This window comes from Amphibalanus amphitrite, unplaced genomic scaffold (assembly GCF_019059575.1).
Source record: "Amphibalanus amphitrite isolate SeventyFive unplaced genomic scaffold, NRLGWU_Aamphi_draft 000822F_arrow, whole genome shotgun sequence".
Lineage (NCBI taxonomy): Eukaryota > Metazoa > Arthropoda > Thecostraca > Balanomorpha > Balanidae > Amphibalanus > Amphibalanus amphitrite.
The window spans coordinates 85,756-107,300 of record NW_024882316.1 but is presented as its reverse complement, the minus strand read 5'-3'; the positions used below and the strand labels follow the sequence as shown (position 1 = coordinate 107,300).

General features: G+C 49.1%; 2 protein-coding genes across 6 annotated transcripts; one reads left to right on the top strand and one right to left on the bottom strand.

Moving 5' to 3' along the window:
• Window positions 1-7: 7 nt before the first annotated feature.
• Window positions 8-6,640, bottom strand: LOC122366659 (NADH-ubiquinone oxidoreductase 49 kDa subunit-like). 2 transcript variants are annotated; one of them, XM_043339147.1, is made up of 11 exons: window positions 6,548-6,640; window positions 5,306-5,433; window positions 4,011-4,239; window positions 3,318-3,519; window positions 2,763-2,950; window positions 2,181-2,344; window positions 1,601-1,720; window positions 1,205-1,334; window positions 853-998; window positions 446-537; window positions 8-247 (listed from the first exon to the last, which is right to left on the bottom strand). In XM_043339147.1, exons 2-11 carry the CDS (start codon window positions 5,395-5,397, stop codon window positions 210-212), a joined length of 1,401 nt encoding a protein of 466 aa, XP_043195082.1. In that variant the 5' UTR covers window positions 5,398-5,433; window positions 6,548-6,640; the 3' UTR covers window positions 8-209. The 2 variants fall into 2 exon arrangements, with proteins under 2 accessions (XP_043195082.1, XP_043195081.1); XM_043339146.1 differs by lacking the exon at window positions 6,548-6,640 and adding an exon at window positions 6,029-6,184.
• LOC122366660 (protein phosphatase 1B-like) lies at window positions 6,545-21,382 on the top strand. Of its 4 annotated transcripts, none has more exons than XM_043339149.1 (5): window positions 6,545-6,634; window positions 12,573-13,570; window positions 17,209-17,326; window positions 19,743-19,911; window positions 20,349-21,382. In XM_043339149.1, the coding sequence occupies exons 2-5, from the start codon at window positions 12,725-12,727 to the stop codon at window positions 20,413-20,415; spliced, it is 1,200 nt and encodes a 399-aa protein (XP_043195084.1). In that variant the 5' UTR covers window positions 6,545-6,634; window positions 12,573-12,724; the 3' UTR covers window positions 20,416-21,382. The 4 variants fall into 4 exon arrangements, with proteins under 4 accessions (XP_043195084.1, XP_043195083.1, XP_043195087.1 ...); XM_043339148.1 differs by lacking the exon at window positions 6,545-6,634 and adding an exon at window positions 6,786-6,883; XM_043339152.1 differs by lacking the exon at window positions 6,545-6,634 and adding an exon at window positions 12,243-12,319.
• Window positions 21,383-21,545: the final 163 nt, after the last annotated feature.

Here is a 21,545-nt window from a genome sequence, read left to right as displayed (position 1 = left end):
ACAGTAATACCGATCCGTCCATAGTTTATTCCCACACGATCGGAGGCAGACACAGACAAAAGTCTCTCGCGGCAGCGGCGGTGCCCACTCTGTACAGCTGGCACCGGCCGGCCCTCGAGACGCGAATGCGCGCCCTTCTGCCCTCTTGTCGTCACACATCACCCGTCTACTGGGCCGTATACATGTACAGCTCATGGGGCCGACCCTCCTCAGCGGTCCACCTCACCGAACACCACGTCCAGGGTTCCTGCCGAACAGATTAAACAGAGTTATACACAATAAAGAGCATCGCAATAACACAATACCAGAAGGCATTGACTTTTTGCACTTCTTAACATTATCAAATCAGAGAAATGAATTCATGACGCATGATGGAAAGTAGCGAAAATTCGGCGATCTGGCGACTGTGAAAAGGATTGATTCAATGCGAGCGTCGGCGACTCACCGATGATGGCTACGATGTCGGCCAGCATGTGGTTCTTGCCGATGTGATCCATGGCGGACAGGTGGACGAAGCCGGGCGCCTTGATCTTACACCTGGCGACAGAAAATGTGCAACGTAAATATCGAGCTGTAAAGACGGCTAGCTTGTTATGAGACAGAGTATGTGATTTTGCCAATCATGCACAAATTTGATCGGCTGACGAAATCGATGACCACATGATAATCTGACGCATCAATAAAGAACATAAGGCATAGCATAACCAAACTGACGACAAAACACGTTCCACTCACAGAAAAACGCAAAACATTGGTACCTAAATCCGAACTTTGGATATCGGTCAGAGCACGGTGAAACCAATTTATCAGAACACCCACTGCACTGCCGCTCGTGTGTCACCACCGTCTCACCTGTAGGGTTTGTTGGTGCCGTCCGACACCAGGTACACGCCGAACTCTCCCTTGGGCGCCTCGACGGCCGTGTAGGTGGCGCCCGGGGGTACCGAGTAGCCCTGCGTGTACAGCTTGAAGTGGTGGATCAGCGCCTCCATCGACTCCTGGCGGAACAAGCAGGGCGTGGGGGAGGCGGTGAGGGTGTGTTCAGGGTAAAGTACGCTCGTACTTGGCTCAAACTGCACTGCAGCACTGGCCATAGGTGTAACTAGTTAGGGTTTTGTTTCCGTCACAAACGTTGCATGGTATATAATTGTATGATTTAATCATTGAACTCTACGATTTTGTACGATGTGACCGGTAGGCGTACCTTCATCTCGGCCCGGCTGGGCGGCACCACCTTGTGGTCGTCGACCTTGATCTCGCCCGGCGGCATCTTGTTCAGACACTGCTCGATGATACGCACCGACTGACGCATCTCCTCCAGGCGACACAGGTACCTGGCGGGTTACAGGGCGGATCAGGGTCAGACGGGAGGGTCAAAGTCGGCCAGATGGGTTAACGTCAGGCAAAATAGTTAGAACATTAAGGGGGCAGAAGTAACCACAAGACACAGTCGGTGTGTTCGGCGGCGGAGGAACAAACAACATGGCGAGCCTCAAGACCATACAGACTGGCCCTCCCCTTTACAATATGCTACGTCTCTCATACATGTACTCGTATTCAAAGAGCGGCATCCCCTTCCCCTATGACAAGCCGTGCCCACCTGTCGTAAGTGTCGCCGTTGATGCCGATGGGGATGTCGAAGTCGACCTTGTCGTAGGCGTCGTACGGCTGCGACTTGCGCAGGTCCCACTCGATGCCGGAGCCTCGCAGCATCACTCCGCTGGAAACGTGGGGAGACGAGATGGTCAGCACGAGAGCGAGAGGGGAGACCCGGACGGTTGACATACAGTCGTAGTTTTACTGGCAATGACTCATAGGCGTTATATTCGTTTTTTTTTATCCATAAATTTCATTCATTGATTCATTCATTCATTCATTCATTCATTCATTCATTCATTCATTTATTAATTGATTCATTCATCATTCATTCATTCATTCACTCGTTCATTCATTCATTCATTCATCCATCCATCCATCCATCCATTCATTCATTCATTCATTCATTCATTCATTCATTCATTCATTCGGTCGTCCAGGTTTACATACACCACAGACACACATGCATCCGTTTCTCCATCCATTCTTTTGTTCGTATCCAGGCCTCATCAACTTCGTGACCACGTGACATAACCCATTCCGTAACCATCCCCCAAGACCCCGGTGCCCGACCTGTGACTGACCTGAATCCCCAGTTGAGCGCGTCCTCGGCGGTGACGGTGCCGATACCGACGGTGCGCTGCACCCACAGACGGTTGTTGGTCACCACGTCCTCCAGCTCGTCGATGCGCTCGTTGAACTTGGAGAGGAAGTCGTGGATGTCGTCAAGCAGGCCGATCGGAATGTCCTGATGACGAAACGGAAGGACGTTAGATCAGAGGAAAGAAGTGGGAGCAGATTGATTGTCTCAGTCTGATGTCGGTATGGCTGCGTGAGTAGGCCCATGAAAAGCGTGGAAATTAGATAATGTAAAAGAAGTACAAACGACGGAGGAGTGGTACTATCACCCCGCTCGCCCTGGGCCACTCGAAGCACGCCCACTTTGACTGATTAAAAACCACGCTCATCCCAAAATAGCAATACAGCTTTTTATCTTGAATCGTCAGGCTTTATACACTTGGTCCAGCGGTACCATACCAGCCCAAGCCACTCCGAGCCACTAATTGACCGGCCAGATGTCCTCATCCCTCGACCCTATACAGCCGTCCCAGGACCTACGATATTAGCCGCCCATGCATAAAACCCCGTCGTTCCACCGTCCTTACCTGCGACACACCGCCCGGTCGGATGTAGGCCGCGTGCATACGCGCTCCAGAGACGCGTTCGTAGAACTCCATCATCTTCTCGCGCTCCTCGAACATCCAGAAGAAGGGCGACAGCGCGCCGATGTCAAGGATGTGAGTGCAGATGCCCATGATGTGGTTCAGCAGACGCGTGATCTCGGCGAACATCGCTAGAAGGGGCGGGGGCGGAGTGTTAACGTAGCGCTTAGCAGTGACAACCGAGCAACGGCACGTCGTCCATATCCCCAGTAATGAAGTGTCTTGCTTGTAAGCGTTAATAAAAATTGCAAGCGAATATAGTTTGTAGGAACTAGAAATTAACCCAATCGAGGCAAGCCAAACGTTCGTGTAGTATCATGAGAAGCGTACAAAAGCGCTCACGCGTCATTATACCCGCCAAGAAGTAACCGCTGTAAAATGGAAAATTCGAACGACAGACCTATCAATGATTACGGGAAAATATTTGTATTCATTCCACACGCTCTCATTTTCAAAACACAGCCTCTCCAAAACAGATGTTCCACCCCGCCCACTCACTGCGGATCCACTTGGCACGTTCGGGCACGTCGATACCGAGCAGTTTCTCAACGGCCAGCGAGTAGGCCTGCTCGTTACACATCATCGAGACGTAGTCGAGCCGGTCGAAGTAGGGCAGCGCCTGCGTGTACGTCTTATACTCGATGAGCTTCTCTGTGCCGCGGTGCAGCAGACCGATGTGAGGGTCGGCGCGCAGTACGGTCTGATGGAGAGGGAGACAGGGAGGTCAGCGATAGGGCCACGGCTGTGGATGTGAAATGTACATCACCTCGATTACGTACTTCGGAACCGAGTGAGAGTAAACGCGGTCACTGCCTGCTTGTTTGGAGCAAAACTCTTATGTGACCACTGACAAGTATACAGAAAATGTTACTCTGCGACCGAATCATCTTTATCTATCAGAGCCGTTTCACCGAGAAGTAATAAAAGGCTTAGTCACTTGTTTGCCCAGCCTCCTAAGCATCGATGCACACCGATCCACCTCTTCAGTGCTACTGAACTCACCCCTTCAGCCCCACTGAGTGATTTGTATCAACCTCTCCCGCCAGTCTTCACTGACCTCTCCCTCCACCGCCTCTGCCCCCTCTATCTACAGCGCCACTAACCTCTCCCCCTCGACCCTCCAGCGCCACTGACCTCTCCCTCCTGGTGTCCTGTCCTGCTGCCCTCTCCCTCTCCCGTCCCGCCACTGACCTCTCCCTCGAGCTGCAGCACCAGCCGCAGCACGCCGTGAGCCGCCGGGTGCTGCGGTCCGAAGTTGAGCTGCATCATGTGGATCTTCTTCACCTCCGGCGAGACGTGCCGGTTGAAGTCGGGCCGGCGCCAGGCCACCTCGTCTTCTGCACCGGTGGTGATGACGGTGCCCTCAAACGGCTTCATGAACGCGGCGTCCGGGTACCAGCGCTTGGCGCCGCGCACCGGGCTGTGAGGGGGAGGGGGTGGAGGGGGGGGGTCACACGTCTGGGTACCAGCGCTTGACGCCGCGCACCGGGCTGTACGGGGGGGGGGGGGGGTGGAGGGGGAGGTGGAGATGGTAACACGACAGGATAACAGGCAACAGCTAAACGAAGCGACGTGAACTGTGACATTTCGACGCGAGACTTCACCACAGTCAAACTTGAGTACTAATTAATCTCCTATCACTACAAACATTAAAAGATAATGTATGACATCACTCGAGGAAAAGGAGATTTTTTTCTCTGATGGTCTCTAGAATTGAAATTGAAAGTAATTTATAAACAAATCACAATAATATCTTCCTCTTGGATCTAAAATTTGAGACAATGTAAAGAAGAGGTTTTCAATTTTTTAAAGAACCAAGAGAGCCCAATCAGGCAGAAACTTTCTTAGCTGTGTCCTTTTTGCTATAATTGAGGATAAATTCATCCCTTCTCAGTAACACACAAATAATACTACAAGTTTTTTTTTTAAACTAGTGTGTCTTTCCAAAAGAGAGTGAAAAAACAAGAGTCTTGAGTCATGAGTAACTTGAGGTACCAGCCAAGCAGGTCAAAGCTGGGAATGATGTATACCAGGGCAGACATGGATGTCACCTGACTTGACATGACTCATGAGTCATGCAGGCTCTAGTGAATGTTTTTAGCTGGTGTAGGCAAGTGTGTTTTATGGCATGAGAGCATTTAATGGATCAGTATGGTCTGGAATAAAGTTCTGTCTGTCTTTCTGTCAGCCAATGACCTCAGAGGTCAGAGATCAGCTCAGGTGAGATTTATTTGGTCAGAAGCTTGGGAACTTATAAAAAGATCCTTTCCTGTTAAATTCAGTTGACAATAATGTATGAGAGACTGCTAACTGCTAGGTGTAAAAATGTGCAAAATGAAATACCCTTACATGAACTAAACCTTAATTCTATGTTATATGAGCATGTTTAACCAGTCCCCAAAGGTACAGCTATGAAAGTCATGCACATGGCAACAACAAAACACAAACATCTCTGATACAATGTTTTTGTTTTTGTTAAGCCTTACCTGGCAAGAATGGCTGGTGACTTCCCATTGAGGAGGGTCTTGGAGAGGTTCAGGGAGCCAGATGCTATTGCCTTGGCTAGATTCCCTGCCATGGCTGCAGTGAATCTGCAGCTCCCTGGCACTCAGTGCTGTGAAATTACATAAATGACACTGTTAAAATGGACATGCAAGGGAAATATTAGTGCAGAATATTACAAACATCTACATACATAACTCAAGCATGTGTTACATAACACAGCTAACACAACGTGCTGTGCCCTGTAATATGAACTCCATGCACCTACTTGAAAACTTGCTTATGGAAGCTCATACAACAGACATATTTTAAGTTTACTTTGACCAAAAGGAAATTAACAAGTCCATAGAGGTCCAAGGATTAACTAATTTCAGTGAAGCAATTCATAAACTCGACTCCTCCACTAGTTCGTTTCTTTGGCTTGTGTCAACCAGCCTTATATAAACCTTTTTAAGAACTTTCATGAGCGACTGGGTTATCAATCCCTAATGTTATTTCCTCCCAAGATTTAACTCTAACACAAAAAAAGAAATTAACATTGAAATGCATATAAATGGCAGATTTAGAATTCAAAGTGACTTCAGCTTCACAAACTCTTCATTACTGAAAATTACATGAATAAGCTGAGTAGCTTATCCTGTAGCATAAAATGTATTTAATGATAAATTGAGCGCGTTTAATTTTAATTGGATGGTACACTCATTTACCTTGAGAGCGGCTGTTATTATCCCCAAAAAAGTGGGATGTCAGAGAATAAAACATGGGGGTCTTGCATGGGGGTAAACTAGAAAGGAAGAATGCAGAAAATACATCTAATACGCAGTTGTGACAATATATAATCGAAACCCGCAGCTAATTTTAAAGTTGCCTTACACTTCAACATCTGCAAAAATGGAATGAGCTAAACCTGAAGTAGGCAGATACAGTTATGGTATTTCTTCGCCCAAATTAAGTGAAATGAATATAAACTCAAATTTTGAAATAATGAGCAACAATACAATGATCTATCATGATAGAAAGGGCATAGCAGGCTGACTAATAGTAGAAGCTCCGGTGAATAACGATTGGGGTATTTTTGTTAGAAGGCTCACTTCATTTCAAGTTAAACACTTGAGTTTTTCGCTTTATAGACAAGCTTATCCCCTTAGGATAACGGCATCAAAACGGCATTCATTCATTTTCGAGCATACTATTCAACTATCGAAAAGGACCAGTTGCTTACTCACCTCTGATTGGCTAAATCTTACGTCATTGGCGAGGCGCCTGCGCTGAAGCACAGGGGTCGGATAACGAGCATAGGACTCATTCGAACGGTAATAAATGTTTTGATAAGCAACTTTTGAAGCTCATTCTCAACATACATATAATTCAAAGCCCAAAGCAGTTGCATTTTCTGATCATGGGTATTGATAATGGAAAGAAATTTGATCGACAATAAATGGCGCATCTCGCCTTGGTCCGTATTGTTTACATTGGGGGCAGAAGAAAAGAGCACGCTGGTGTTACGGTTGCCAATGATAAGATCTCATTTTAATGATAAGAGGATTTTTGTTTGTCAACTGGTGAGTGAAGCATTATATTCAACTAGTGTCTCTAAGTCCTGTCCTACCTTAATTGCTGAAATGAAACAGCTTGTTGTTTTTGGCTTGGTCTTTTTTCCCTTGAGTTAATTTTGATGCGCTATTCTAATTCAATGGATTTCTTACAGACATGTATCATCTGGCTTAAATACCTGCAAGAAATAAAATTATGACATTAACATGAGTAGATGCCTTAGCCTATATTTCCTTAATTGAGTTTGCGCGCTGTGAGTTGTGCGTCTTGGTCGTGCTGCGCACTGCGCAGGCTGGCTTTGTAATTGGCGCAGCTTGTAGGTGCGTGCATGTATTGTGGCTAAACATGCAATTTGAATTGACTTTCTCTTTCAGACATGAACCAAATTAGGTGATTTGTTTCTGATTGAACATTAAAATTATCTCAATGTCGGGCTTATTTGTCAGTCAAGTGCAAGTGCTGATGCATAATCTTACCTTACCTTACCTTACCTTACTGTTGGCGGGACTTTGGGAGGCCAGAGGCCTTTTGGACCCGTTCTCATCGAGTCTCTTTGAATCTCGGTTATTGCTCTAGCTTAAGTAAATTGTTTGATTTATCAGCACAATACCTCTAGCTAGAATCTTTCATCAGTTTAACATTATAAGTTGCTGCCAGAATTTAAAGATTGACTTAAAATATACACCTTAGTGTCTGGAGAACCAAGAGTCTCCAATGAAGTATTTTACTTTGACAACTAGAGGCATTTAGAGTTCAAAATGCTACTTTGCATTATTCCATATTATTACCCTCAAAATGAGTTCCACAGGTCATATGTAGGCCATAGTCAGTGGCGGATCCTGGGGGGGGTCCACGGGGTCATGACCCCCCCCAAAAGGTCTGAGAGGGTCATTTGACCCCCCCCAAAAGCCGAAGACCTAAATGCGCTATAGACGCCGTCTTGCATACTCAAAATCACCTATCAAACACTTCTGAGCTAATACCTTTGTTTTTCTGGATCGTGTTGCGTGAAAAGGCGTATTGAAGGCCAGAATCTTACTCGTTTTTGTCTCAAACGTGCGAGCACCAGGGGATGATCCAGGAAAACTCCAAGGGGATGGTCATGAATTTAATTCGTGGTGCCCCTACCTATACGCAAAATTAAAAACTCAACGGATTTCGGCCACTTAATTTTGGTGATGTCCTATTTCCATTATTCTTATTTTGTTTGTTTTATTTTTAGTGCTCCTGGGCCCTGGCAGGTCAAAATCACGTCGGAGGCGAAAGAAATTCACGGGAATCCCAAAAATCACGTCAGGACATTCAGGGCCCTCTGACCAGCCTGACAGCTAGGGCCCTTCTTACTTCCTGGGGCCTCCAGTGAATAACCGCTATAGTGTCTGTGTCTGACCGCTAGGGCCCCTCTGACTCCTCAGTAGGTAGGAGGCCCTCTGTAGAGGAGGCCCTCTGTAGAAAGGAGGCCCTCAGTAGAGAGGAGACCCCTTTAGAGAGGAGGCCCTCTGTAGAGAGGAGACCATCTGTAGAGAGAAGGCTCTATGTAGAGAGGAGGCCCTGTGTAGAGAGGAGGCCCTCTGTGGAAAGGAGACCACCTGAATGCAGAAGGCCCTCTGAAGAGAGGAGACCCGCTGTAGAGAGGAGGCTCTCTGAAGAAAGGAGGCTCTCTGTAGAGAAGAGGCCCTCTGAAGAGAGGAGGCCCTTTGCAGAGATGAGGTCCTCTGGCTCTTTGAAGAGAGGAGGCCCTCTGTAAAGGAGGCCCTCTGAAAGGGAGAGACCCTCAGTAGAGAGGAAGCCCTCTGTAGAGAGGAGGCCTTCTGTAGTTAAGAGGCCCTGTGAAAAGAGGAGATGAAAAGAGGAGGCCCGCAGTAGAGATCGGTGGTCCTCTGTAGAGAGGAGGCCCCCTCTGTGTTTTGACAAATGTTTTTGCAAATTTTTCGCGGCGCTTCGCGCCGCCGATTCATGTACATACGTACAGGTCAATACGAAATCGTGACTGTAATTACATAAACCAACCGTGTCAAATTGAATCAGAATTCATATATGTACTGTGAAGGAATTCCGGCTTGTACTGCCATGCTAAAAGGGTGGTAAAATTTGTGTTTTGGAACTGTGTTTTGACACAGTCTTTTGCAAATTTTCTCGGCGCTTCGCGCCGCCGATTTGTACACCAATCAATAAGAGAGATCGTGACTGTAATAACACCAACAGTGTCAAATTAAATCGGAATTCATATGTGTACTGTGAAGGAACTCCGGCTTGTACTAGCATGCTAAAAGGGTTGCAATATTTGTGTTTTAGAGCTGTGTTTTGACAACTTTTTTTGCAAATTTTTGCGGCGCTTCGCGCCGCCGATTCATACACAAGTCAATAAGAGAGATCGTGACTGTATGCTAGTAATGCATTGGGCTAAAAGTGAGGTAACTATATCTACTTCTGGGTTTTTAAGTCGGTCGATCCACCCCCACCGTCCCCCCCCCCAGTAAAAAATCCGTGGCGACGGGTTTCACTAACAACTACTGAGCCAAGTGACTTACGATAAAACTTCATCTTAGAAACGACGAAGATCAAATGTCATTTGATCTCGACATACTCGCTCCCTACCCCCCCCCCCCCCCCCGGTCGTCAGAATTCATTCATCAGACCTGGCATGTCGGCCGACTGGTGACCCCCCCCAAAACGTTCCCCTAGATCCGCCCTTGGCCATAGTTAGTTTTTTATCACTACAGTAGCTGCTATAACTGCTGCCTCCAGGCCTCGAAGTCTTGGTATAGTGCAGCTATGGTATTATCATTTGCCTTGTTTAAGTCAATGTACATGAAAATTTATCCATTCATTGTCATCACTTTGAGTGCATGTGCTGGATTGTCTAATGAAGTGTGCAAAGCTGAAAATAGCTCAAATATAAGTTGAATTATTTTGATCAAGCAACTATTTATTGTTTCAAACAGATGACCATTCATAACTTCCTACAGCATTGTATGGTCACTAGGTAGTAGGTACCAGAGCTAAACTTACTGAGCAATTATTAGCAGTTTCAATGTCTCCTAGCCAAATGATAAAATGCATTCATCAATTCATCTTTTTTCCTGCTATAGCTGAAACATTCTGAAAAGTGGATTGACAATGTCAGTGTCTGTGCTAAGCAGATTTTTGTTAGTGGGTCCCAACCAGTGACATGTCAGGAAATTCTAGGTTAGGTATCAGATAAAGTTTTCCATAGATACAGATGTACCCTCATGGCAGGACATGGTGCATTTCACTCGACTAACCTCAAGTGCTGTGGCTGCTCCCACCTTACTGCAGACTATTCCCATCAGGAGTCTCGTATATCTTGTAGCTCAGTTGGTAGAGCGTTGGACTCCGCGTGGTGGGAGCACGCGCTCCCGGCTATAACAGTCTGGGTTCAAGTCAGTGAGGGGACCGGCCGTGCGCAGCTATGTTCGCACGTTAAACTTTGGACTCCAAATTCAGCCATAGAGCAGGAATTGCGCGATCGGAGGGTAGAAGGCGGGGTCACCGCTTCACCGAAACAAGCTATGCTTAGCGGGGCTCTGTCCTTGTGAATCCTTCCATTCAAAATGTTCAGACTAAATTTATTTTAAAAAATGTATATATTGGGTGCCAGAGGGACTCTAAGCTGGGCTTAAACCTATAGAAATCAACCGCCCTATCAAATGAGCTACTGAACAAACGATATCGACCTGGGCAAAAAAAAACTCGATTGAACTTGTCCAAACTTATCGACTACTTTGCAACACGACAAGTTCGGCCGGGTCAAGTCGCGAGTGCGACCGTAAACCTGGATCTGACGTCTGATGACATGCTATGGAAGAGAAGCCCGTAAATGAGCCATTGCTTGCTATATAAAACTTTTCTTGCTATTATCCACAAAGTATGTCGTGTTTTGTTTCATGTCGTTTTGTAGTAGTTTTGAGGAGCATTGAACCAGTCTATTTCCGCTAGGTATGTATGTAGTCTACGAGTTAACAGTGAGGGAGACTTGGGTGAAATTCCCTTTCAATAACCATTGTATCAGATCATTCCCATGTGATATGCTGGATCCAACGAGATGAGCAAGCAGTAAACATCGCCCTCTTGCAGGGGTAAAAGACACCAGCCAGCACCTCACAATCCGTCCGCATTTTTTGCGTAAATAGATCGGGTTCTTTCCCACTTTACATATTTGCACTTTCTGTGCAGAAGTATTACTTCAATGCCTTTTTTGCAAGTTTAAAATTTAAATGAATGGATTTGTTCAACTAGGGTTTTACCTTCAGCATTAAGAAATACTGTTATAGGTATAGCACACGGACTTGCTCGAAAACATTCGACTCTGATAGCGTCGTATCCTGTGATTTTTGCGCTGCCTCACTAGTCACTGGACAGCGATACCACCCCCAAACACCGCCATTCTGTCATCTGTCCTGTAGTCTGCGGTCGGCCTAGAGCTGTCTGACGTCATCTATGCATGAGATGGCCGGGGGTTCCCGCCGGGGCCCTCACAGGTCCTGTCGCGGTCGTAGGACGGCCGGAGACGCTGCTTTGTGCCGCCGGTATGCCGCCGGTCTGGCCGGCTTTGCGTGTTCTCGGAGTAACAAAGCCCTGTCCCGTGCCGGCGGACCGACCGAGCGGTTTCCGGGGCTTCCGAGAAAAGCTGGCTCTATGGCACGAACCGTATGGCCGCAGCTTAGCTTCAGCGTTCGGGATTCACATCTTTTGGGAAATCGATGAATGTTTCATTGTCATGTGCTCAAGAGTTTTAGAATGAATTTTGGGCTGATGCTATTTTCTGTTTGTTTTGTTTCGCTTCTGCCGATAATCCGTGAAAACTAGCTATCTATCGAAATCGTTATCAAAGTGTTTTTGTTTGTCGTCACCACCGGTCCATCACTGCTTCGATGAATTATCGACCCTTGGCAGCGCCGCCACCTTCCCTTATCATCTTGGCGTGAACACTTACTTCAATACAGCTGCTAGCGCTCAATGTGATCAATTACGTACTAGCGATCTTTGTCCCGACTGGTTCTGTGCTCTAGTGACTACGAATACCACGTTACAAAAAGTTGTGCAATCCCTCACTTCCTTTGATTTTTTTTTCCGACTGATCGGTCGATCGCTGATATCTTATCGGTCGTATGAATGGCAGATAGTTGCCATGGGCCACACCTTGGCAGCGAGAATGGTCAGCCATATTCTAAGAATTTGGTAGATCGGGTCTCTAGCTGGTTATCCGAGAGCTGACGTGTAATTCACAACGTTATGAACGCGAAGAGAGCAATCGACAATGACCGAATGACTCGGCCACGGCCCGGGCCAGTTCTGTGCTGACGGTGACGACGCCCTATCGAGATAAGATAGATCGGCCACGTGTCAGCTACGCTGTGGCGGCAGTAGCGCGCCTCATAGTGGTCTTGTCGCGGTACTTACTGGCTAGATCTGGCTTAGAAGTGAGGATACGATTTCGGTCGCTTGAGGTGTGGTTTTCTAGAGTGTAATGAAAGTTATTTGATATGTCAAGCCAGTGTTTTCATGTGAGTTTGTGCTTTGCAGTGTTGAAATCGCGTTCTTGTTTCCACTCACGATTGTGCAGTGAAATGTGTCGTTATTGATTACCGGTGGTTATGTCAGCAGATATGTGTTGCTCCTTTCCCAGTGATCTCGAGCTCCAGCTCTCTTGACCGTCTCGTTCTTTATCTGCAGATCCCGTACCGAGCCGACTGGCGGCCCTTCTCTCGGACATCCCCGGCGCTCTCCGCCCGCTGCCGTCCCCTCTACCGGTGCCGGTCCGCCCCCTGAGCCGCCACTGCTGACCTGACACCCCCGACCGGCCGCCCGGCCACCTCGGCCCCGCCATGGGCGCCTTCCTGGACAAGCCCAACACGGAGAAGCACACTGAGACGGGCTCCGGTAACGGTCTCCAGTACGCGCTGGCCTCCGAGCAGGGATGGCGCACAGAGATGGAGGACGCCCACTGCGCGGTCAGCGGCGTCAGCGAACAGCTGCGAGACTGGTCCTTCTTCGCCGTGTTCGACGGCCACGCCGGCAGCAAGGTGTCGGCGTTCTGCTCGCAAACGCTGCTCTCGCACATCCTGCAGAGTGAGCAGATGTCTCCGGAGACACTGCGGCAGCTGGCCGGCGACGAGACTGCGCTGGCTGAGTCGGTCCGATCCGGACTCGTCTCCGGCTTCCTCCGGCTTGATGAGCGAATGCGCTCCGAACCCGACGTCGAGACGGACAAGTCGGGCTCGACGGCCGTCTGCGCGCTTGTCTCACCCACTCACGTGTTCGTGGCCAACTGCGGCGACTCTCGCGCGCTCATGTGTCGCCGGGGAGAGATCGCGCTCAGCACCACCGACCACAAGCCCATCAACCCCGGAGAGAAGGAGCGCATCGAAAAGGCCGGCGGCAACGTCATGATCCAGCGCGTCAACGGCTCTCTGGCCGTGTCCCGCGCGCTGGGCGACTACGACTACAAGAATGTCTCCGGCAAGGGCCAGTGCGAGCAGCTGGTGTCTCCTGAGCCGGAGGTGTACGTAGAGAAGAGGCAGGCCGATGACGAGTTTCTGGTGCTGGCCTGTGACGGCGTCTGGGATGTATTCGATAACACAGACTTGTGTCAGTTCGTGCGCTCCCGGTTAAGGGTGACGGATAAACTGGATGAGGTGGTGAACCAGATCCTCGATACCTGCTTCTATAAGGTGAGTGATTCTGTGGGGCATCAGAGGCCTATACAGCCCAGTCCGGCAGGGCCATAGGCTTTGGGTGCGTAGTAGAAGTTTCATCGATTGATTTATTGATTCGTTCATTGATCCATTGATTGATTGATTCATTCATTCACCCATTCATTCAATCATATTGACAGGCGTCATGAGTAACGTCTAGTCTTCTCTTCCCTTAGATTTAGTGAGGAAACGTGTTCTGAGTTGTTTTATAATTCATTGTGTGCTGCGTTTTTCAACATTCCTCATCTCAAGTTCATCGCCATATCACGGACATTTCATAACGCTAGATTGTCTTTTTCTTATCGCCAACTTACCTAACCAGTTACCACGAACTGCTTTTATATCGCGTAAATTCAGCTTCTTCACATCGATAGGAACAGACTTGTGATCAGCTCAGTTGAGCCGGCTCAAAAATCAGCTCAGCTCATGAGCCGGCTCAACATTTTGCCAAATTGTTGAGCTGTGAGCTGAGCCGGCTCAGTAATGCATTGAGCTGAGCTGCTGTCTGAGCTGAGCTGAATGAACTTGAGCTGAGCTGAGCTGAATGAGCTTGAGCTGAGCTGAGCTGAGCTGATTGAGCTGAGCTGAGCTGATTGAGCTGAGCTGAGCTGAGCTGAGCTGATTGAGCTGAGCTGAGGCCTCTTGCACCAAAATACCTAGCTAGGTAGAATCGGCAAAATACCTACCTAGTAAAACTACCTACGGCGGTACCTTCTCTTGCACCATCCTACCTACCTACCTAGGTAAATTTGACAGCTCGCGTTTTTAGGATTTGTTTTGATTGGCTGTTTGGCGACGAATTATTTGTGGGCGCAAACAAATAGTAACTAAAGAAAACAATTAAATGGATATTGTTTTTATTAATATACATTTTGGTATTATGAAATCATTTTTCATTTACGTAAATACTGATAGAAGTTATTTTGATATTAAATTACTTAAACAAATAAGCTTTGTTTCCATGGCAACGAGTGAGTCTTCAACCTGGCTGTTCTGCTACGGAGGTTTATCGCCTTGGTACGGAGAAGCACCTCTGTGAACCCATGCAGCATTTGGTCAATTATATTATTATTCACTCGTAAAACATTGATTTATCATTGTCTAAACATTTTGTAATGCCTAATTTACATAAAAGTACCCGTGGATTATCATGTATTGTGCCTATTGTTACTAACTGAATCATTTTACCTAAGGTTTTGCTAGTTATTTTGGAAGCCCGCGTTTACCGTCAAACCGTCAAAAATTTCTCCGCGAGTACTTCTTTCCGGCTTTCGGTGCAAGAGGAAAACAGCCGGTCGCAGTTTAACAACTGGTAAGTTCCGACGCCGCTCGGTAGAATTTCTAGGTAAATTTTCACGGTAGCGTTTTTTGGTAGGTAGTTTGGTGCAAGAGAATTTAGGTAAAATCGGAATTTACCTAGGTAGGTAGTTTGGTGCAAGAGGCCTCAGAGCTGATTGAGCTGAGCTGAGCGAGCTGAGCTGAGCCGAGCGAGCTGAGCTGAGCTGAGCGAGCTGAGCTGAGCTGAGCTGAGCGAGCTGAGCTGAGCTGATTGAGCTGAGCTGATTTAGCTGAGCTGAGCTGAGATCCAGTTCTAGTAGGTACACTGGAAGATGATGAGAACGGATAAAAATATAAAACCGAATGCAATGTGCATTGAATATTGATACACTATAAACACTAGAAACATGATAAACTGGAAATAATATTATATACAAACCAAAGACGTCACTAGGTGAAAGGCCATGTAGTTCGACACCGCAAACTGAAGCGATCGGTCGGGAAATCGCTACATTCCTCTATTGCACCCCGTTCGCACCGTTGTAAGCCGTTCGGTTGGTAGGCATCCTTATCCACTGCGGCGTGATGTCCCGACCTGTGTCCCGATGATTCGATGTCCATGACCAATCAGCACACGCATTGCCGTGACGTCATTGGCCGGACCCCGACACGTTACGGAGATATGGGTGGCATTCGGCATTCGGCAATGGGTGGCATTGAATTTAACTGAGCGGAAACTGAGCTGAGCTGAATTGAGCGGAAACTGAGCTGAGCTGAACGGGAACTGAGTTGAGCTGAGCTTAGCTGAGCGGAAACTGAGCTGAGCTGAACTGAGCTGAGCGGAAACTGAGCTGAGCTGAGCGGAAACTGAGCTGAGCGGAAACTGAACTGAGCTGAGCGGAAACTGAGCTGAGCTGAGCGGAAACTGAGCTGAGCTGAGCGGAAACAGCTGAGCTGAGCTGAGCAGAAACTGAGCTGAGCTGAGCTGAGCGGAAACTGAGCTGAGCTGAGCTGAGCGGAAACTGAGCTGAGCTGAGCTGAGCGGAAACTGAGCTGAGCTGAGCTGAGCGTGAGCGGAGCGCAGCCGGTTTGAGCGGAACGTGAGCTGAGCTGAGCCGCGTTAAACTGAGCGGGAGCTGAGCGGGAGCGGATAAGACGGAGTTGAGCTGAGCGAGCTCACTTTTTTCTTGAGCTGTCACAAGTCTGGATAGGAACCAAGTACGACATGGCAATATTGCGCTCGTGTTCCTTTGAATTTTCATTATACTTGCTCCGGCTAGGTCAGTTTGTACGTGTGTAGGAGGTACTGTCCCGCTGCTCGGCCAAAATGGCTTCACAGGCCTCGACGCACTCAAAAACCTTATTATCTTTCCCACCGAGGAAGCCGCTCCTGTGCCACACTAATGGATGTAGAGGAATCCAATTATTTCACTTACGCAGAGGTGTAAAGGCCCTGAATACGACGCACAAAAAAAAGAATGAAAGAATTGGCCTTATCCTTGTTACTTTTCAATTTTCATGGTTATTTTATCTAATATATTTTTCCCCTGTGGGGAGAGTTAGTCCAACAATTTTGCCAAGATCATTGCCGAGGGTAAATTCGTGCATCCCATGATATTATTATTGCCATAGCCCATATTATAACTTAGTAACGTGCATCGCCTTCTATTGTTGCTTTTAGCGTTGTCATTTCTTGATCAGTTGTCACTTGTCACAGCCAATTTATTTGTATATGTCTAGTTTTCAGTTCCGGCTTTATTTTCATAACCCAAACTTTTCTCCCTCTCTACAGCAAATCGCGTCAACTTTTTGATGAAAGAATGCCCAGTCATGCGCACGAAACAATTTTCACACCATTGCGTCAATTATTCAACCGCTGTACCGATAACAACCATAACATGCTCGGCAGGACTGTTAAATTAATGACGTCATAACAACGTATGTTTCATCAATAAGTATCAACAATTCCAATAAGCATCAGCGAAGGAATGATGGACCACCTGATGGCACAATAAGTCATGTGTCGACTGTCGGCCAACACAACATAGCGTGCCTTTTCTGACTCAAACTCCGCCTGTGTCTCCCCCCCCCCCCTCTCTCTCTCTCTCTCTCTCTCTCTCTCTCTCTCTCTCTCTCTCTCTCTCTCTCTCTCTCTCTCTCTCTCTCTCTCTCTCTCTCTCTCTCTCTCTCTCCTCTCTCTCTCTCTCTCTCCTCTCTCCTCTCTCTCTCTCTCTCTCTCTCTCTCTCTCTCTCTCTCTCTCTCTCTCCCTCTCTCTCTCTCTCTCTCTCTCTCTCTCTCTCTCTCTCCCTCCCTCCCTTTTTCTCCCTGTCCACAGGGGAGCAAGGATAACATGAGCACGGTGGTGATTGTGTTTCCCGGAGCGCCCAAGGTGGACCCCGCGGCCGCGGCCCGAGAGGAGGCCATGAAACAAAGCGTCGCCAAACACGTGGAAGGTTAGTCATGTGGGCCCTCGGTGGGCGGAGGGGGTGGGGGTCTTTTGGGGATCGGTAGCGCAGATGATGTGGTGTGAAGGTTTGATAAAGGTTTGGAGTGCCCGGCGGGCTCGGGAGCGTATGTTAGGCAGTGGCCAATAGCCGTTGGGGTGGATGTTAAAATACGTGTGCTTTAAAATGGTATGGCCGTTTTGTCGTTTTGTTGAGTATTGATGCTGTCCGTCCTTTTTTAGGGAATTGTGTTGTGTTTTGCTGCCAGGGTCTTTATTTTTTTTTTTAGGGGGAATTTTAGACGAATAATAGGGCTGATAACTATTTTGCTAAGATGGAAACACATGCTAAACAATGATCACGATGCAATAGGGTAAGATAGCCTCGAAGTCGAATTCCTTCTACCGTCCCCTTCCCCCCTCCAATCACCTATGTTTCGAACTCCTTCGACCGACCCCCCCCCCCCCCCTCCAATCACCTATGTTCCGAACTCTGGTGGACGGATACTCGTAAAAAGAACCTGTACTTTGTCTCGGCGTGCCTCATAACCGGATAAATAACCGGTAATAAACCGTCGAGATGTGTTTATTCCGTGCCAAACGGTTGATGCGATGTCTGCCAGGAGCTGGATAATCGCGACGCTGAGTCACCAGACTATGGGCGATTGGCGATGTTGATGAAAAGTTCTCAGTCCGACCGCGGATGATATTTCGTCATTTACTCAGCATTAGGGACAGTTAAAGTTATCTTTACGTCAGACCTATAATGCTTTTTGTCCGAGTGACCAACTGTGGCCAAAACCAGCAATTTGGAACACCTGTTAACCAGTGCGAAATGTTGGCTCTTATATCTCTTGTTTTGAAAGACAAAACGGTATAGAAATTGCAGTAGTTTGGATCGCACCCAAACGGTTATTTAACGCTAGCCTCGGGTGTTGTCTTTGGGTGGGTCTGAAAGTTATATCGTAGACCGTAAGTGACAGTATGGCAGGCTTACTGCCAACCTGAGTAGTGCTGGACTTAATTTTATTTGATTTCATCATACTTGTGTCATGTTAGTTTTAACCGATCAACAACTCAGACCTTTCGACGTGTGTTCAATATTTGTTTGTGCTCTATTAACCATGATGTCGAAGCAAACCAGCATCAATGTCGCGACCTATTCATATCACTGTCTAGTGTTTGTAATAGTCGATCATTGATGACAGCTCTTCACTCCAGACCATTTGATTGACACGGCTCTGATAGCTTACCCGTCCGATCACGTCCGTAACCGGCCCACCAGTGTTGTGCCCTCGTGGCCCGGGCCCGGGGTGCCCCCTGTGCCCCTCATCGCCCCCACTGTAACTGGGCGACACGGTGTGGGGAGGTGAGGTCACCAACCTACCGCTGTTCTCTGCGCTGCTGCCATGGAGATAGGTCGCATTCGCGGTCCCGCCTCAGAATATGGATACCGGGCTGACGAATGAAGACATTTGTTGCCCTTATCCGACAGACCGTGAGTTGTAGCGATGCATCACTATGTTGCTCTTTATTTGTCTCGATATCAGAATGGTTAGATAAATGCGTTCCGGATGGGATCTTATCAGCGTAGCCGGGATGTGGTTTCCGCTGTGTTCCAAAGATTGTCACGAATAATGACAAAGTGTGACGAGCGTGACCGAGAGCGTGTGATAAGAAGTAACAGGATACAACCCGATGACTCCTCCGTGGGTCATACCCGTGCCCTGTGATGCATACCTAGGCAGCGTTTTGCAGTGAGGTCTCGATTGCGCCACTAGAAGCAACAACGGATCCGAGCGGCTGGCCGCCATCACGTGAGCTGACGACACGCCGTCTTTGATTGATGACGTCAGCAGTCGTTAGACGCTAGCCGTTCTCGATATTTATTGGTTAATTGTCCGTAGCGACGGTCTGCTGCCTTTGTTGAGCCTCCAGGTTACCATGGCAACGGATGACGCTGTTATGGCTAAATTCAGAACTGGTGCATCGGCTGATGTAAACGACTGACTTTGCTGCACACTGTCGATTTTTCACTCTTCCACTGCCAGTACTCCACTAGTTGTGCCCTTGTGTTCTGAGGCTGACCTGATCTGTTACCCACGGATTTTGTCTTGTCGATGTGTGCGCTGGTCTGACCTAGCATTATCCAGGGTACCCACCTGCAATCATTGTGCTCTGCCAAGCTTTCGCTCTGCCTTCACCTGCCCCTGCCGTTGCCCTGCCTTACCTACCCTGCCCGCATCTGCTCTGTTCGTCCCCTGCAGAGTATCTGTGCGCCGTGGAGCCAGTGTCGCCGCTGCCCTGCCGTGCCCTGACCTGACCTGACCTGTCCCGTTCGTCCCCTCAGAGTACCTGCGCGCAGCTTGGAGCAGGTTCCGCCGCGTTCTGACCCTGCCCTGACCTGCCCCGTTCGTCCCCTGCAGAGTACCTGCGCGCCGTGGAGCCGGTGCCGCCGCGTCCGGCGGACGAGGACGAAAAGGACGCTCACGACGAGGAGGACGACGGGCCGCGGGTCAGTATGCCCGAGCTGATGACCTTCCTGGACAGCAAGAAGATCGCAGACCTGCCCGACGGCGGCGGACTGGCCTCCATGTGAGACTGAGCGGGGTGCCTCGGGACTTGGGGTACAGGACGTCATGGCTGTTTTGGGAAGCGTAGGGGAAAGGGAGGGTGGGGATGTTCCAGGATGGGTTTGCTCGTCTGATCGGTGGTTTGCGTTTTTAAACATAGCACTCAAAGACTTGAGCTGATATATTTTACCTTTTATCAATAAAATACGCATCAATACATCGAATCTATGATATATGCACTATGCAGGTCTGTGACGATACAGCTAACTTTGCTGTGTGCAATGGCTACTTTATGCTTCTCACTTGTCGATTGCCCCTGCATTAATTTCTTTCGAATGCTTCCTTGCATCGAGAGCCCATGAGTCTTTGTTTGTACGTTTGCTCGTTTTTTGGTCGTGTATCTTATCGAGCGCCGATGGTTGGTTGTATTTGTTGCTGACACTGCCGCGCCCGTTCCAGGCGGAAGTACGTCGAGGACGTGGTGTCGATAGTGACCAAAAAGCAGTCGGGCGCCGGGCCGCAATGACCGACCGCCGAGGCGGCCGGCGCCGGCCCCGCACACCAGCACAGCACACAACCGAGCCTCTTCCGTCCGCGGCGCGCGCTGTCGGCCGTCTGGCGGCAGCGGCGCCGGCCGCGCTGAGACCGCCGCCGCCGCCGCGCCGGGGCTCGCCGCAGTCGGGGCGAACAGAGACCAGAGTCGTTATTTTACTGCTATCCTGTTGATAGGTTGGCCCAAACGGCGGCCCTGATGTATAGGCACGCAGTGAGCGAGAGAGAGCGAAACACACGGAGATACAGACACACGGACACTGACCTCTGTTTGCCAAAATTTTAATCTAGGTTTGCTGGGCGGGCTTTTGTGTTGGGTGGCCGGAGCGCTGTGCCGGGCGGCGCCGGCGGGCGGGCCGATCGCGCTGTCGCCGGCAGGTGGGACGGCGGTGGCGCCCTCTGCTGCGACGCTCCCCCGTCTTCTGAGTGTTGTTGAACTAATCGCGCGCTGGTTGCGAGTGTGTGTGTGTGTGTGTACGCGAGGCGCGGCGCCGCGCGCCGGGCGGTGTCCGCGCCGCGCGAGTGTCCTGTGTCAGTGCTGTAGTGGGCGCGGCGGGCCGGGGACCGCTGCCGCCGCCGCGGACAGGCGCCGGCCGGCAGAGTAGCGGCGCGCGCCGGACCGGGAGGGTGGGGGGAGGAGCCCAGAGGAGACACCAGTCCACCAGTGGAGACCCTACTGACCGCTAAACACGCCCCGGACCCGTGAAACCTGATTTGTGGCCGATAATTTAGCTTTTTGCTTCAGTGGTAGTGCTATTTTAGCGTGTGTCGCGTGGCGTTCGGTTCCGATACCGGGTTGGGTTCGTTTTCGGCCCGGCCGGCCGGTTTTAGTCTGTTTGTATGTCGCTCCCGCGCAGCCGCAGCGCAGACAACATCAGTGTATCCGAAAAATTTGTGTCCTGCGTTGTTTTACGTGAGGTAATAAAAGCCCGTAGTAATAAGGGGCGTTTTTCTTATGTCTGTATAGGGCAGTGGGTGTCACCATGCTTTGTTTCTTTGTCTAACACTGGCTCTGTCTGTGAGCATGTTTTGTTTCTGCTGTGTCGTCCACCGCTGCTGTGTCGTCCACCGCTGCTGTTTCCCTCTGAAGTTTAGCTGCTGTCT

Bases quoted from the DNA above. Each gene is read 5' to 3' on its own strand.
- LOC122366659 (XM_043339147.1), bottom strand. From the start codon at position 5,397: ATGGCAGGGAATCTAGCCAAGGCAATAGCATCTGGCTCCCTGAACCTC. The intron at 3,520-4,010 runs GTCAGTGGCGGG...CCTCTCCATCAG, and splicing joins TGCTGCAGCTCGAGGGAGAG to ACCGTACTGCGCGCCGACCC. The intron at 2,951-3,317 runs GTGAGTGGGCGG...CGCCCCTTCTAG, and splicing joins ACGTGCCAAGTGGATCCGCA to CGATGTTCGCCGAGATCACG.
- LOC122366660 (XM_043339149.1), top strand. From the start codon at position 12,725: ATGGGCGCCTTCCTGGACAAGCCCAACACGGAGAAGCACACTGAGACG. The intron at 13,571-17,208 runs GTGAGTGATTCT...CCCTGTCCACAG, and splicing joins TCGATACCTGCTTCTATAAG to GGGAGCAAGGATAACATGAG. The intron at 19,912-20,348 runs GTGAGACTGAGC...CGCCCGTTCCAG, and splicing joins GGCGGCGGACTGGCCTCCAT to GCGGAAGTACGTCGAGGACG.